At 40.4% G+C, this 18071-nt stretch overlaps 1 protein-coding gene across 6 annotated transcripts in view; it reads left to right on the forward strand.

The window, feature by feature from the left end:
- Positions 1–18071, forward strand: part of DMXL1 (Dmx like 1) — a 146007-nt gene that overhangs the window by 122457 nt on the left and 5479 nt on the right. For 4 of the 6 annotated variants that reach the window (XM_073344772.2, XM_073344775.2, XM_073344773.2 and 1 more), the window contains 8 exons: positions 1243–1329; positions 5951–6072; positions 6208–6349; positions 8540–8600; positions 9029–9156; positions 10278–10370; positions 10819–10910; positions 12007–12059. In XM_073344772.2, coding sequence (XP_073200873.2) covers positions 1243–1329; positions 5951–6072; positions 6208–6349; positions 8540–8600; positions 9029–9156; positions 10278–10370; positions 10819–10910; positions 12007–12059 — 778 coding nt within the window. Of the gene's footprint in view, positions 1–662; positions 793–1242; positions 1330–5950; positions 6073–6207; positions 6350–8539; positions 8601–9028; positions 9157–10277; positions 10371–10818; positions 10911–12006; positions 12060–18071 lie in introns of those variants that run through there. The other 2 variants (XR_012159032.2, XM_073344776.2) reach the window with 2 other exon arrangements.

Here is an 18071-nt window from a genome sequence, read left to right on the forward strand (position 1 = left end):
CAATAACAGTGGAAGAAGACGAGAAGCAAAGAAAAGCAGACTCTGGAAAAAAAAACAGCTAATTAAAACAATAAAATACTCTTGAAAGTTTAGGATTTATGAGAGTAAAGGAGCAGGGAAGCTTCTACATACACTGTTCCAAGGAGCTGGATACCACATGGTACTAGGGACCACATCTCTGCATTTGTTTAAACAGGGACTAGTACAATGGAGTCCCAGTGCTGAATGAGGCCTCTGGGCCTTTAAGACTGGCGAAGACTTCAGATTCAGTAAACTGAGATAGAGAAGCCAGAAAACAGCAGTTCTGGAACCTTGCACTTGTTATATTTTGGAGCACTTACCAAATTCAAGTTTGCAATACATGTCCTAATTTCTGTGTCCTCATTGATGTTTTGTAGCACTTCATGATCTCATTATAGTGGTAATGGTTTTGTTCCCCTGGGAATTTCTCAGTTTTATCAGTGCAGTCGCAGGTTCCTCTTTGGAATCTTGTACTGCCCTGACAAATAGCTAAAATACTTTGTAAAATGATTTCTGCTTTAGAATTGAATGCAGATCAGTCAAAAGAGTCAAACGCTACCTTAGATAGAAAAATCCTCATTCCAAAGCTAAATCTTTTCTATCGGCTGCTTCAATTTGTGTATTTTTGAAATGTGAAAAAGTGCAGGACGGCCCAGCAGATTTGTATCATTGAATGGATGGCAGGTGGGCAAAATAAGACAAGAATTTCAAATTATTTATCTGCACGTCCCTTGGCTGATCTCATCTACTTCAGTGCTGACATACAAAGAAGTAAGTTGCAGCAAATATTCACAAGTCCCTTATGGATCTCTTGTGATCCTTCCTTCGTAAAAAATCAAGTGTAAACATAATAAAGTGCCTGATGTTTTTTCTCATCAACATCCTTATATACGTGTGCAGTCCACATCCCTCTCTAGCATTTCAAGGAGGATAATGGGGTACAAAAGTGTGATTGAGATGAGAACTTGTAGAATCCCCCAATATGGCAAGCTTGATAGAATAAAAAAGAAGCCAAACCTGTTAATACTTCTAACATTTTAGTTTTCCGAGTAGACTCAATTAAGGATCCTACTTAGCATATACCACATTATGTTTGCCATTGAGACATTTATGTAATAATCAGATATGGTCTAGTATTTCGCCTTTATGTTTGCAATATGAATTAAAAGTTGAACAAAGGCTTGTACTTACAGAAATATGGATTTTATTTCCTAAATACAGATAGAAGCAAATCTGGGATATCCAGGAGGTAAAGCAAGAATTATTCATAAGGAATCTGACATCATTACTGCTTTTGCAGTCAATAAAGTGAGTATAAAGAAAAGGTCATTTTGCGTGTTAAAATAGACTGGACATTATGCTTCAGACTATTCTTATAGATAGTACTCTTACTGTGTAAGAATATGTCACACTTGCCAGCAGTCTGAATATGGCTTGAACTGTCCCAGTGTTCCTTCCTCTGTCCTCCTCCCCTGTCACTAGAGGTTAAACTTGCAGCAGCTCCCTTCCTTGCTGCACTCAGTGCTCCCACTCCTGTTCTTCATGTCTTACTGAACAGAACATAAGAACGGCCATACTGGGTCGGATTAATGGTCCAGCTAGCTCAGTATCCTGCCTTCCGACCATAGCTGGTGCCAGATGCTTCAGAGGGAATTAACAGAACAGGGCAATTTGGTGTCGCTAGCCTCTGTTTGCCAGAATCTGGGAATGGGCAACAGGGGATGGATCACTTCATGATTACCTGTTCTGTTCATTCCCTATGAAGCACCTGGGATTGGCCACTTGTTTGGCTTCCCCCACATCCTCTGGCAATGAGTTCCACAGGTGACTCTGTGAAGAAGTACTTACTTTTTGGTTGTTTTAAACTTGCTGCCTGTTAATTTCGTTGAGTGACCCTTGGTTCATGTGTTGTGTGAAGGTGTAAATAACACTTTTATTCCCTTTCTCCACACTATTCACGATGTTGTAGACTCACCCCTCAGTCATCTCTTTTCCAAGCCGAACAGTCTGTCTTTCTAACTTCTCTTCATATGGAAGCTGTTCCATACCCTTAATCATTTTTGTTGCCCTTCTCTGTACTTTTTCCAATACTAATGTATCTCTTTTGAGACGGGGCAACCAGAACTGCATACAGTATTCAAGGTGTGGGCCTACTATGCATTTATATAGTGGCATTATGATATTTTCTGTTTTATTATCTATCCCTTTCCTTAGGGATGGGACTGCTCTACCATGTCTCTGAAAATCGCATCTGTGTAACTCTCTCCCTTAGCTCCTTCAGTTCAGCCACTCTAATCTCAGGAGCCCATACTTGGTCTCTGAGGGCCATGAGTTGCTTGCATCGAATGCACAGATATGCCACCAGGCCACAAGACAGATAATCTTACACACTTCATTCAGTGCAATAAACTGGATAGCCCACACTCTGCTGCTGGACTTCTGCCTGCATTATTTCTACTCTTCCAATGATCATAGAATATCAGGGTTGGAAGGGACCTCAGGAGGTCATCTAGGTAACCCCCTGCTCAGAGCAGGACTTAATCCCCAACTAAATCATCCCAGCCAGGGCTTTGTCAAGCCTGACCTTAAAAACCTCTAAGGAAGGAGATTCCACCAGCTCCCTAGGTAACCCATTCCAGTGCTTCACCACCCTCCTAGTGAAAAAGTTTTTCCTAATATCCAACCTAAACCGCCCCCACTGCAACTTGAGACCATTACTCCTTGTTCTGTCATCTGCTATCACTGAGAACAGTCTAGATCCATCCTCTTTGGAACCCCCTTTCAGGTAGTTGAAAGCAGCTATCAAATCCCCCCTCATTCGTCTCTTCTGTAGACTAAACAATCCCAGTTCCCTCAGCTCTCCTCATAAGTCGTGCTCCAGCCCCCCTAATAATTTTTGTTGCCTTCCTCTGGACTCTTTACAAGAAGGATGTGGAAAAATTGGAGTGAGAGGCCCAAAACTGGACACAATACTCCAGATGAGACCTCACCAATGCCAAATAGAGGGGAATGATCAGTCCCTCAATCTGCTGGCAATGCTCCTACTTATACAGCCCAAAATGCAGTTAGCCTTCTTGGCAACAAGGGCACATTGCTGACTCATATGCAGCTTCTCGTCCACCGTAACCCCTAGGTCCTTTTCTGCAGAATTGCTGCCTAGCCACTTGGTCCCTAGTCTGTAGCAGTGCATGGGATTCTTCCTTCCTAAGTGCAGGACTTGTCTTTGTTGAACCTCTTCATATTTCTTTTGGCCCATTCCTCTAATTTGTGTGTGTGTTTTGACAGGGGTGTTGTTGACCAAAGCTTAGAGAACGTTTGTTAGGTGTAGCTGGCTCTCATGCTCCCTCTCCAAGTTTCCCCACAAAATTTCCTAGTTTGCTGCTCCTGTTTGCTACCTCCTCTGGTCGTTTATAAGTTGGCTTTTTAAACCTCTGTTCTCCCTAAACTAATCCTGCCTCCCAACAAAGGAATCAAAAAGGGATTAATGATCAAAGGATAGCAGGCTAGAGCCTTGTTAGGAAGCTGTCAGCTGTGCCTGGCAGGCTTCTAGGCTCAGTAAACAGCCCACCCCAACAAATTCAGCCCAAGAGTCATGTAGTTGCTCCTGTTGCTCCTCGTTCGCCCAGAGGAATCACTTTCTAAACTGCCCTCTTTGCTGCTCCTAGTCGCTAGCACAGAGGAGCAGCAGTTGGAGAGAGGAAGAGATGGGTGCTTTACTTTTCCACTCACCCTCAGCAGCAACATCCCCCATCAGGCAAGAGGAAGGGAGGAGTTATAGTGGGGGAAGGATGGTCTTCTTTTGGTCTAACCACCTAACTCTCTTCTGCAGCGGTATTCAACTACATTTTCTGGGGGGGTTAAAGAACACAATGTCCAAATTTTGGCAGGCCAAAGGGCTCTCAGGGTGTTTGCTCTCCAGTGAACCTGCCACTGACCAAGGATCACAACCTTTCAAGAGTGGTGTGCTAGACTGTATTTATTAATTACAAAATAAAAGCTTAAGCATGCCAGTAGACCATACTCAATGAAGTCTTGCAAATAACTATACTAATACACTGTAATGCTAGAAAAACAGCATGCTATTAATATTCTGTTAAAACTTTTAAATTAATATTAGAAGTTAAACTCATGAGAAATAAATGAACATCTAATTTTCCTTTCTTATTTCCTGACATTTTGACACTTGCTTTCACCATCTTTTCTTCTCCCTTGCCCCCCCCCAAAAAAAAAACTTGACTGCATGATGTGTGTAAACTAATGAAGCAATCAATAATTGATGTGCTTTTATGTTGCATAAGCTTCTGATTAAGTGCCTGATTAAAAGTGTACCTCTGCAAGTGGAAATGTATTAACAGTCTAGTTCCAATATGTTTAAACATAAATGAAAAGTTTCTAAATTAAATACATGGCATGACAGTAAACAGCGAGAAAAGAAACGGAAGTGCATCGTCTCAGCTTCCATCAATTCAGCCCCCAGTCCCCATCTGCACAACCCACCAAGCGCCCAACCCTGGATAAACTCTGGCTTCTACAGCCTCACTTCTGCTTCTACTGAGGTTCTTCACCTCTCCTTTACCAGGCCAGGAGGACTGCAGTGGGGTCCCTCTCTCCCTTCAAGGTGGGGTGCCAATTGCAGGAGTTCTTCACTCTCCTCCCCAGGTTGGGTTTTACAGGGAGGGAAGGGGGAGGAATGGACAAGCCATCTCTGCTCACAGGAGAGGTGGGCGGAAGGAAAATGGAGTTGCTCTGAGCTGTAGGGCTCTTTCTGCTCCTCCCGCTTTCCCAGTAAGAAAAGGCTGCAGCCTCCTCTGTTTCTGAGGGGAGAGGGGGAGACCTCTGCTGCTTCCTGAGCAGCTCTGGCTGCTGCTTCCCAAGAGGCATGAAGGGACAGCTAATGTTCGGTGATGGGTGAAATGGATGGTCCTCATGGGCTGGATCTGGGCCACAGGCTGTCAATTGAAGAACAGTGCTCTACTGTATAGTGAGAAGGGGGTGAAAGAGAGAATGTGAGAGCGCTTTTGTGTTCACTCAGATACATCTGCAAGGCACTGAGATAGAAATGTTGTTGTATAAGAACTTAAACAGTAACCTATTTAGCCTTCCCCCAAGGAGACCGGTAAGAAGGAACTCAAGCTTCCTAGGAGGAAGGGGCTTATAAATACAGTCACATGAATAGAGAAGGAGTACTTGTGGCACCTTAGAGACTAACCAATTTATTTGAGCATGAGCTTTCCTGAGCTACAGCTCACTTCATCGGATGCATACCGTGGAAACTGCAGAAGACATTATATACACACAGAGACCATGAAACAATACCTCCTCTCACCCCACTGTCCTGCTGGTAATAGCTTATCTAAAGTGATCATCAAGTTGGGCCATTTCCAGCACAAATCCAGGTTTTCTCACCCTCCGCCCCTCCACACACAAACTCACTCTCCTGCTGGTAATAGCCCATCAGTGGGGTGGGAGGAGGTATTGTTCCATGGTCTCTGTGTGTATATAATGTCTTCTGCAGTTTCCACGGTATGCATCCGATGAAGTGAGCTGTAGCTCACGGAAGCTCATGCTCAAATAAATTGGTTAGTCTCTAAGGTGCCATAAGTACTCCTTTTCTTTTTGCGAAGACAGACTAACACAGCTGTTACTCTGAAACCAGTCACATGCATGTGTACCTTTGCCTGGCAAGCATAAGGGGACAAACCTTCAAAGAGATTTCAGCTCCATCACTGCAACTTTTCCTACACAGTTGTAGACCCAATAGAATGTAGACACCTGTACAATATGCACGCACAAAGGTGTGCACCTGCAAATCGACTAGCTAGATGCTTGTCTTCAAATGATTGTACCAGCAAAAGGACAACAGTAAAATTAAAGGTCCATTCTGGGAAACTGTTGTTTTTAAATTCTTTCTTTTGTAACTGTTTTTCAGGCAAACAGGAACTGCATTGCAATAGCTTCCAGCCATGACATTCAAGAACTCGATGTTTCTGGGATTCTAGCCACACAAATCTACACCTGGGTTGATGATGACGCAGAAGTGGAGGCTAGAGGGTATATTTATTTCATTTTTATTTGAGTACCTCTTGCAATTTGGTTATAGTTCAACTAACTAATCCATAGCAATTCAATGCTTTATTTCAAAAATCTGTCTTATCATCCCTCTGGTTACTAATGTTGCATTTATAGGTCTGATGACTTCTTGGTTATACATGCTCATGATGACCTGGCAAATGTTCAGGGAACTACACCTTATACACACAGCAATCCTGGCACTCCTATCAACATGCCTTGGCTTGGTAGTACACAGACTGGGAGAGGTGCATCTGTGGTAAGTCGCTTGTTAGAGAATAACATTTTAATATCTCTAGTGCTTTAAGGTTTGTGTGCCTTTCGTAGTTACTGAATTACGCTTGCACAGCGAGTGAAGTGCAGTTCTTATGTAATAATGGCAGAAGCTGGAATTTCCCATTCCTGAAAACGGGGCATACTTCTGCATCTCCCTCATCCACTTCCTCAGAATGCTGATGGTTAATGTACTATACTGATTTCAGATGTACTAACTAGGCAAAAAAGTGTATTAGTTCACATGTAATTAAATGGCTTGACTATGCAAATGATGAAAGAAGCATATATTCAGAGTGAAATGGGAGACCTGAACAAAAACTCTACATCCAGGTTCAAATAAAAATCTGCAGCTTAAATGTCTCTGAGTGGCGTCTCAACACTGAACCTGAACATTCTAAAATGTGGATAAGTTTGGATATGGATCAAGATTTTTAACACCTACTTTCAGGAGTGTTTTGATCCAAGGTTTTGAGGTAGCCTGTTAGTGTCTGGATCTGGAGTTCAGAGTAGATCTTGGGGTTTTGATTTATGCCCTCTTTATTCCAGGCTGACCTTAGTTTGAAACAGGCAAGATAGTTTACTAATTTATACGGTACTTTAAAGTGCCTTATTATATGGGGTATGTGTGTGTGTGATTCTACAGCGATCGCTTCAGTCTGTGTAGGACTGGTATCACTAAGGTCTAAAAATAGTTCTGTCTAGCCCATCTCACTTTGCAGGATGGCAGACTGTGAGGGATGGGTGCATGGATTAAACTGGGGGTGGGGGGCATAGAGATTCTAGGATTTATGGGGAAAATGCATAAGCCAACTGAAAAATTACCAGATAACACATGTATTTACAACTATATACCAAACTGGTATAAACTGGCAATGTTTTATCTTGTAAATTGCCATGCAGCCTAATTCTGTATCAATAAAGTCATCATTATCTACATTTTAGTAAGTGCTGCAACGTTATGCAGTCTTTACAGAAAGTTTAGTTTAATAACCTCTTTCAGGCTTACAAGAATAAGACATGTAGTCTTTCACCTCCAAGCACACTGGTTGACATCTGTCCTATAGGTAGTAACAATCATATGTGGACTTCCATTTGGCTGTTTGGCTTTTCTGAAATACATCGATGCCAGTGTACCCAGTTAAAACATTCAGATATCCACAATCACACCGGGTAGCAATTATGTCTTACTAATAATTTAATGCTGAGCGCCAACAAACATTCATCTCCACCATATGAGACAATCCCTGTGCACCAGGAGTTTGTGTGTTGAGAGGCAATCCTGAGTATCCTTTTTCAGGACACCTTTTTTTAAATAAAAAAACCCTGGCAATTTGATATTTGGTTCATACCAAATGCTAAAAATGTGCTCCTCCAGAAGTATTTTATGAACCCCAGAAAAGATAGCAGAGAGGTGTGTACTCCATCAGAGGCAGGGAAATAATGTGAACATTTCCTTCACATTCATGGCAGAATGTATAGCAAGGGATTTCCAGGAGTCTGCAAGATCTCCCATCAGCACATCACTTGGCACAGAGGCAAAGGACTGAAATGGCATGGTAGTTTATTTAGGAGCACAAGTCAATGGGTTTATGCTTCTAAATCCATCAGGTGCCTTTTTGAAAATCTCCCTTTTTTTTTTAATCGGGAGCTAACTATATTGCTTGTTCTCCAGCGGAGGGCCACAAATTACACTATCCAATTCTTTTTCAACCAATCATTATAAAACAACTAAGTAGAAACAAAAGCAAATATATTCCCTCCTAGTATTTTTTTCTTTGTTTACCTCCTTTTTTTACATGCTTCTGCCTCTCTTGCTTACCTTACGTTATTCAAGAATATTCCAATAAATGTAATGGGATCAGAAAGGAATTGGCAAGAAAAGAGGTGTAAAGTTGCAGTCAAAGGAAGGTTTATATTTAGATCTTTAAATCTAAGAAGCAAGAAGCTTACATATACCTGGGTTTATAAAAATTCTGTTAATTAAAATGTGCATTAGTCTTGGGAAAAACTTAAGTTTCCATTCACTTTCACGCACATTTTTAAAAGTGGTATTGCCTTTGTTTTCAGTGGGAATTTAAAAAGGGAAACCAGTCTTTTCCCCTAACTAATTTAATCCAATAGGTTTTTAGTTAATTGTGTAGTTTAACTATCTTTGATCTTTTATATTGAACAGCTGATCAAGAAGGCTATTAATAATGTCAGAAGAATGGCTTCCCATCCAACTCTACCTTATTGTAAGTTCATTGCATTAACAGACGTTGTTGTTTTACAATACTTACATAACTATCCTTGTTTCACAATATGTATTACTAATTTATAACAACAGCAAAAGTATATTAAAGATTTTAGAAAACATATATGCTGTGTGCACCTGCTATATAATGAAACCATCACTCTTTTTAAAAAGTTGGGGAAGGATGGGCTTTCGGAAGCTATTTTTCTTAGACCAAATTGGGAATTTATTCCTGTTTCACCTACAATACGCACTAAAACAAAAAAAGAGCAGACAGACTGGGGCCTTAGTGACCTCTAGGCATTACTATGGTACTGCTAAAAGACCACAGGAAACTTTATCAGATTCTTTTTTCCCCTTAGATGAAGCTTGGATTTTCTATTCAAATAGTAGAACAAAAAGTTATTAAAATATATTATTCTATTACAGACTTGACGGGTGCTCAAGATGGTAGTGTGAGAATGTTTGAATGGGGCCATTCACAACAAATTACATGTTTCCGCTCTGGTGGCAACTCAAGGATAACACGAATGAGATTCAATCACCAAGGAAATAAGGTATTATACAGAAATCCTCTCTACCCACTTCGTGGCTGACTTTTTGCAAAACAGTATAAACAGCTATTCTTTGTTGGTTCACTGTGTCAATAAATAACACTATATTCAAATATAATGCATTAAAATACTGGACTCCTTGGACAGCATGACTCTCAAACGCCTTGCTTTTCTGCTATTTACTTTTCAAACACTTTTTTAAAGGAGGTGGGGGAGGCAGACAGCATATCAGCTTGAAGTATGAGCCAGAATAAATACCCTGGAACCCCCTTTGTAATTGCAGAATTAGAACATGTTTTGGTGAGAACCGTGTCGGTTTTAAAAATTAAATTTGTAAAGCTAAAACATAAATTTTACATGCCAAGGTATATCAGGATACAGGTACATAGGACTTGAATATATCTGATCATTTGTTTTAAAAAGCTGTAGTATAAGCACCATTTATCCAGAACTGTTCTGAGGACTGTGCTTCAGTAAGACTTCTTAAGTCAAAGAATAGTGAAAGAAAACTTCTAAGAGACAGTTAAGCCTACACTGCCCCGCATTTTCAGGCTACTGAGGTGTGAATAGCAGTGTGCACCGAAATGCTGCACTGTAACTCTCCCATTTGGATGCTGCAGGCTCAAACTAAGATACCTGGTTTGTATTAACATATTCTTTTCAAAGAGGATTATGTTAATGCAAAGTAGGAACCTTTCACTTTGCACCTGCAGAGTCCAGATGCTATTCACAGCCCCATACTCCAAACTGCAGGGCAGTGTAGACAAGCCCTTATGTCTATTAACAGAAGTCATCAATTCAAAAATATCCTTTTTCTGCTTTAGTTGCTGCTGCTTCTTTTCCATAGCAATGACACACATAGTAGAAATATCATGTGCATTGAAAGTGCTGTAATCCACGTTAGTTGGCGTGCTGCGTCAGGGTTTGGTTCTGGTGCAGTTGCTTTCCAGAGTTAGACTAGGCACACAATGCAAGTGTTTCTGGGAAGATAAAGTTGCTATTTAATATCTGCTGGACTGAAGGGGTAGCAATATAATTTCTCTATCTTAAATACGCCTAGCAAAGTATACATACACGTGTATTATATTGTGTATTAAAAATATACATATAAATTTTCTCTTCAGTTCGGGATTGTTGATGCTGATGGATATATATGTTTGTATCAGACAAACTGGAAGTGTTGCCCTCTTACTGGAAGCACACCCAAACCATATCTGGTAAGCTAAAATGTAAACTTGCTGTGCATAAATTTGCTTTGTACTAGGTGGTCTCCTGGCAGCACCAGAAAAGTTAAGAATCCACTAGGATTTTTTTCAGCTAAACTTGTCTTGTTTCTGTTTGGTTGAAATTTAGCAGACAGGTTCTCAATTCATAACCATATTTCTTAATTTGAAGAGAGAGAATGCAAAATCAGATCTAAAATGATTTGGTTATCTTTGATTGCAAAGCAAATACCATGGGAGGTGTCAAACACTTTTGTCAAGAATGTAAGACCATTGGTAGACTAAGTATAGTATTACAGTCTGAACTCTGAATTTCTTCACTTCAGTTGATTGAAGAACAACCTTTAATGTATTTTTTAATCTTTTAAATAAGCTTTCGTGCTAGTATAAAAGCTAGCTTTGTTTCATGACTACTTCCTAACTGTGTACTGTTATTTTCCAGACGTGGCAGTGTCATAACAAAACAGCCAATGATTTTGTTTTCATCAGTTCCTCCTCTTTGATAGCCACAGCTGGACAGGCTACTGATAACAGGTAAAAACTTGATTCAAGATCATAGTTGGAGGCTAAGTATTAATGAAATAATACTGTTTTTTAATGTTTCTTGCTACTGTGTAGTTTGGGAGTTGGGCAGTTAAGATGGTCACCTACCAACTTGTGATATGGTCGCATCAAATAGAACAGAAGCCCTTTCATCCTTCTTTATAAATGTTTTCGTAAGTGCTGCCATTTTTATAGATTTGAGAGATTGTCCATGCTTCGACTAGCTCAAAACTTGACCCTAAAACTTTTTAAAACATTTTTTTTAAACATGACAGAGAAAACAAACCCAGCATGTAGGTCAGTCCAACCACAAGAGAAATTAAATTAATGTGAAACCTGTGCAAGAACAAAGATGAGTGAGTTAACTGTACAATATTCATGTGCTCATGTTATATGTATATCTGTAATTCAGCAGTTCTCAGTCAACGGCCCAAGGGCTGCATTTGGCCCAAATAGAACACAGCTGCAGCCAGGTTTTTTTTTTTTTTTTTTTGGTGGGGGGGTCCAGATTCCTGGCTGCCTGGTGCAGCATGGCGGGCGGGGTTAGGGTTGCCGGCCAGCCCTGCATGGCTGGGGTCTGAGGTTGAGGCTGCCAGCTGGCCCTGTGGGGTCAGGGGCAGGCAGCCAGCTGGCCTTGCGCAGATCTGGGGTCAGGGCTGCTGCTGCTGCCCTGCCACCTGGCCCCTGCAGCCCAGGTAAGACATTGTGGGCCACATATGCGGCCCACAATGATAAATAAGTTGAGAACCACTGCTATAATTTCATAAAAATCTCCAGTTGGTGGTTAGTCACATTTTTTTAGGACTAGAATAAGGCTTTGGAAGGATGGTAGTGGAGTTCTTTATAATAGAACACAGTAAACAAATTTAAGTAATGTTGAATGAGCGAGTAATTTTGGGTTTGTCAATCTGAACTTTCATTTTAATTCTACTAATATATTGGAGAATAAAACAGTGTTGTGTGAAATGTTTAGATATTGGCCGCACTACTTCAAATATATGAAGTAAGTCCCTTTTCTCTTCAACCTGTGTTAGTAGTAAAGTCAGTTAAATTAAGTTCAGCATATATTTTTCTTTTTCTTTTACAGAAATATATGTTTGTGGGATACCTTAGTTGCACCTGCAAATAGTTTAGTGCATGGTAAGTAAAAACACAGTAACAAATGTTGTACTTCAAGGGAATACTTTTAAATTATAAATAATTCTGGAGTTTTCTTGTAAGATTTTTAAATCATTACTGTTTTTACTTAATTTTGATGGTCCATACGGATAAATCGTTGTGGCTATCTTCATTAGTTGCAAAATATGTTTATAAACAGTCTTTCATGATAGTGTCTTTCTCCATAGTGTCTAAGTAAATTATTGTGAATGGTGCATTAAAAAATAAAAATATACTGGGCAGGTCCTCAGCTGGTATAAATTATCATAGCTCCATTTCAGTCATAAGAGCGATGTCAGTTTACAGCACCTAAGGATTTGTCCCTCTCTGTGGCAAGCTCTCTTAGTGACTTAACAGTAGAAGGTATCAGTGCACAATTCCCTTTCTTGTGTTTTTTTCTTCAAAATGGATTCGGCAACTCCGTACTTATAGTCACCTCAGGGGGTCACGAGCTTATTATATGGGGGGTTGTGAGCTGTCAGCCTCCATCTCAAACCCTGCTTCACCTCCAGCATTTATAATAGTGTTAAATATTTTAAAAAGTGTTTTTTAATTTATAAGGAGGGTCACACTCAGGGGCTTGCTGTGTGAATAGGGTCACCAGTATAAAAGTCTGAGAACCACTGAGAAAAAAGACTTAGGGGAGATAAGTCTCCAGATATGTTAAGGGCTGTTATAAAGAGGACTGCGATTAATTGTTCTCCATGTCCTCTGAAAGTAGTAATGGGCTTAATCTGCAGCCAGGGAGATTTAGGTTAGATAATAGGAAAAACTTCCTAACTATCAGGATAGTTAATGAAATAGGCTTTTAAGGGAGGTTGTAGAATCCCAGTCATTGCAGGGTTTTAAGAACAGTTTGGACAAACACTTATCAGGGATGGTCTAGGTTTACTTAGCCCTATCTCAGCACAGGAGGCTGGACTTTATGACCCCTCAAGGTCCCTTCCAGCACTACATTTCTATGATTTTAAATAGGACTTGTCTCACTGCCAGCTCTTCAAACTCAACCTAGAATGAGACCCATTTTTCATAATCTTAGCATCTAATGATAGGGTCCTAATAAGTAGGGCAGGCTTATTTAATATCTAGCAACCATTAACGTTTTTGTCAGCGTAGATTCCAAAGCCAGAAGGGACCATTGTGCTCCTCTATTCTAACCTCCTGGATAGCACAGGCCATAGAACTTAACTTCCCCAAATAATTCCTAGAGCAGATCTTTTAGAAAATTATGCAATCTTGATTTATAAATTGTCAGTGATGGTGAATCCACCACAGCCGCTGGGTAAATTGTTCCAATTGTTAATTACTCACTGTCAAAAATGTATGCCTTATTTCCAGTCTGAGTTTGTTTAGCTTCATCTTCCAGCCATTGGATCATGTTATATCTTTCTTTGCTAGATTGAAGAGCCTATTATTAAATATTTGTTTCCCATGCAGGTACTTATAGACTCTGTCATTCCTTGACCTTCTGTTAGACTCAAGGAGCTCAATCTGTTTAGCTTATCACTATAAGGCATGGTTTTTTTTTATTCCTTTTATCATTCTCATAGCTTTCCAATTTATCAACATCCTTCTTCAATTGTGGGCACTAGAACTGGACACAGTATTACAGCAGTGGTCACACTAGTGCCAAATATAGAGGTAAAATAACCTCTCTACTGCTTGAAAATTCTCTTTATGCATTCTCGGATTGCATTACCTCTTTTGGTCACACCATCATATTGGAAGTTCATGTTTAGCTGATAATCCACCATGACTCCCAACTCTTTTTCAGTCACTGCTTCCGAGGCTGGAGCCCCCCATCCTATAAGTATGACTACATTCTTTGTTCCTAGATGTATACATTTACCTTTAGTATTACCTTTGTATTAAAATGCATATGGTTTGCTTGCACCCAGTTTACCAAGCGATCCCGATTACTCTGAATCAGTGACCTGTCCTCTTCATTATTTATCATTCCCCCAATTTTTGTGTCATCTACAAACTTCATCAGTGATGATTTTATGTGTTTTGCTGATAAACAGCATAGAGCCGAGAACCAATCCCTTTGAAACCCCACTCAAAACAAACCCATTTGATGATGATTCCCTGCTCACAATTACATTTTGAGACCTATCAGTTAGTCAGTTTTTAATCCATTTCATGTATGCCATTCTAATTTTTTAAATTAAATGTTGCGCGGCACCAAGTCAAAGTATATTACATCAACACTTTACAATTTTTGCTGATAAAGGTAAATCTCATTTTAAAAAAAGATACCGAATTAGTTTGACAGGATCTATTTTCCATAAACTCATCTTGATATGCATTAAGAATGTTACCCTCCTTTAATTCTTTATTAATCAAGTCCCGTATCAGCTGCTGCATTATCTTACCCAGGATCAATTTTAGGGTGACAGACCTATATTTAGCTGGGTCATCCCATTTGACCTTTTTAAAAATTGGCACATTAGCCTTCTTCCAGTCTTTTGAAACTTCCCAATGTTCCAAGACTTATTGATAAACAATATTAATGGTCCAGCAAGCTGCTTACCAAGCTATTTTAAAACTCTTGGATGCAAGTTATTTGGACCTGCTGATTTAAAAATGTCTAGCTCTAAGTAGCTTCTGTTTAACATCCTCCAGAGATACCAGTAGAATGGAAAGAGTGTTGTTAACATATGATGAGACTCTATCATCTGTTTTGTCCCCAAATACAGAACAGAAATATTTAACACTTCCACCTTTTCTGCATTATTGATAATTCTACCATTTCCATCTAGTAATGGACCAATACCACTGTCCCAATTTTTTTTGTTTCTAAAATATTTTAAAAACTCCTCCTGATTGCGCTAACTCTGTGGGACATAGATTCCTCCTTGTATCCCTTTGCTTCCCTTATCAATTTTCTACAATTCCAAGCTTCTGATTTATATTCATTACTATCAACTTTTTACCATTTGTTATACATGTATTTTTATAGCTGCCTTCACGTCCCCTCTGTTCCAGACTGGCTATTTAATCAGCACAGCCTTTTTCCTTAATTATGGGATTGTTGCTTTTGGGACATCTAGTAAGGTGTTCTTAAATTAATCCCAATTATGGTTCAGATTTTTCTGTTTTAAATTCTTCCTCCCAGCTGTTTGGCTCATAATTGTTTCAGCTTTGTGAAATTCTGCATCAAGTGTATATGTATATATTACTGGCCTGGATTATTAAAGCAGCAAGCATATATATTATTGGTCTGAACTTGATTCTGTTTGCACATTATAAATATGATCACACATGCCATGATCACTTGTACCTTAGCTACCACTAATTTTAATTCTGTGATCAATTTCTCTTAAACTGTTAGGACAAGATCTAATAAAGAATTCGCCCTGTGTTGATTGTAGTATTTTTTGAAGTAGGAAGGTGTCCTCTATGATGTTTAGACATTCCAAGGATGTTTTAGTACTGGCAGCATGAGACCTCCAGCATGTCACTCAGATTGAAGTCTTCTGTGATCACGCATTTTTCCCCATATCTAATTCATTTATTTCCTATATAGATAGGTGTGTAAGGAGGCAGTCATCTTGTTCCCTAGTGTGATTTGGTGGTCTGTGGCAGACACTAATACCCCACCTTATATGTTTTCTGTTAGGACATTGATCTGTTAGCATTCAAGATAATTTTCTTCTGAGTTATCAGTGACTTAAACAGGTAATGACATTTTTGACAGAGTGCCACTCCCACTTCCCTTTTGCCCACTCAGTCCCTCTTAAATAGGTTATAACTGTTCTCTTTAACACTCCAATAGTGCAAATCGGCCATCAGGTTTCAGTAATAGCAATTAGATGAAATTTGTGCTCATAAATGAGCAATTCCAATTCCTTTTGTTTGTCTTACCCAGGCTGCGAGCAGTGGTGTATAGGCAATTCAGGAATTCCTCTTCATGTCCTTTTCTTCCTTGATTAGCTTTGTTCTCAACTCAGTTTTGCTGAATGCTTGTATCTTCCCTCTTTTTATCCTCTCCTTTTGCTATTAGTTTAATGTTTCTTAACTACGCTAGCCAGCTTCTCCCTGAGGAGATTGAGCCCTTCTGTTGAGATAGAGGCCATCAAAACTATACTGTCCCAATATGAACAGTGAGCAAATGTGCTGAGTAAAGTGGTGCCCGTTAACATAGCTACTTCTCAAACTGGAACTCTAAAGATCACACTTGCCATATTTTTTTTAAAATATGTGCTGCATCTTTATTTTCATACACTGTCCAATCCTATACCGTTTAAACTATACTTCAGCTAAAGTGGCACTTAGCATGAGCTCCACTTCAAGTGATGGTCCCGATGTGCATTCTGCTGTGCGAGCACATGCCCTCCATATGCCTGAGACTAGAAAAGTGTTGCTAGCAGTGTCCATTTGTCCATGCCTGTGACCTTCTCCTTCTTTTGCACTGAACTAAGGGCATAAGGGGCAGTGCAGGCCTTCTCCAGTTCCTTTCTACCTCCTCATGATCAGAGAGAACCCTTCAATGTCCATAGCATTTTCTATGGTCCTTAACATGTTACCTGTAAATAATGGTAAACAGTCTTTTTTTTACTTTCTAAATAGTTCTTTGTTAGGATAGTTTTAGGGATGGGTGGAAGTCTCCCTGTATTGCCCCTATACAGGGTGACTATTGTGCCCAAGAGCCTGAGATTCAAGAAAGATGTCTCCTGCCCCCAGGCTTTCCCAGCCAATGATAACCACTTAAAGTGCCTCAATTGCCTTGTGCAAACTCATGTCCCCTTGAAGGGCAGCATTTGCTGATTCTTCTGCAGCAGAACTTGCCAAGGCCATGAGTATGCCTTCAAAGATTCATTATGGTTTGCACAATGAGGCCCCAGGCTCAGCAGCCCCCCTTGTACAACAGGCAGAGGTACTGAGAAGCGCACTTCCAAGCACAGTGGCCTCTTCCTTGACACCATCAAAGCTGGATGAGACTCCATGACCTGCTGCAGGAGGATCAAGCTCAGAAGGGGCAAGGTACCAATCTCCTGGCTCCAAAGAGCAAGAGTGCTCTGAGATGGGCACCATCTGCAGGAGTGGGATCTACCATAATAGTGACAAAAAAGAATGCCCAAGCATCTCCTACACCACTAGTATTGTCGTGCTCTGATAAGGAATCATTAGCTTCCCCACAGCGTGCAAACTTCTCTAGCCTTGCAGGAGAACAGAGAACAAGTGTGCACAGGAGGGGATTGGGGGGTGCCCCCTTTATTCTCCTCCCACTGGATAAGTCATTAATCACAGGTGCCTCCTTGTTAAGGTGGGGCACCCATCTAGTTGAGTATACAGCACAAGGGATGTGGACTCCCAAGAGTCTCGGATCACATAAACCACCTAATAATGTGTGCAGTCTACTAAGCCTGCAAACTATTCCTACCACTCATACAAATGCTACATATTCAAGTGATGTCCGACAACATGACAAGCATACATCAACAAACAAGGATGAGTGAGCTCCATCTCTCTAGAAGATGTCAGTCATTGGAACTGGTCAGTGTTGACCACCAAATCACGCTGTAGGCAGTGCATCTTCCAGGGACACACAACACATTGGCAGACAGCTGCACCAGACACTTCCCCGAGGACTGCAAATGGAAGCAACATGATTCCATAGTGCAGAGCATATTTCAACAATGGGGGGAAGGGAGGGGAAAGGTGGTTTGGTCTTGGGATCTGTTTGTGCATTATTTGTTCTCTTAAGACAAAATCTAATGTTCTGAGGGGCTTAAAGTCAGGGCTCCGGAGAGATGTACTACTTGTTGGTCAGGACAACTAACACATGCCTCTCAAACCAACCATTTTGCCTCAGGTTCTCAGGAAGATCAAGCAAGATGGATCAGTGGTCCTCCTGATTGCCCAGGCTATTCTGGTTCCCCAACATCCTTCAACGTCTGCATGCCATTCATCAATATCCAGTCCTCCCTTGACCTATTGCCTGACCTATTGACCCAGCATAGGGAGCAAGGTCAGGCACCCCAGTCAGGC

Source organism: Lepidochelys kempii, chromosome 5, assembly GCF_965140285.1.
Source record: "Lepidochelys kempii isolate rLepKem1 chromosome 5, rLepKem1.hap1, whole genome shotgun sequence".
NCBI classification, from domain to species: domain Eukaryota; kingdom Metazoa; phylum Chordata; order Testudines; family Cheloniidae; genus Lepidochelys; species Lepidochelys kempii.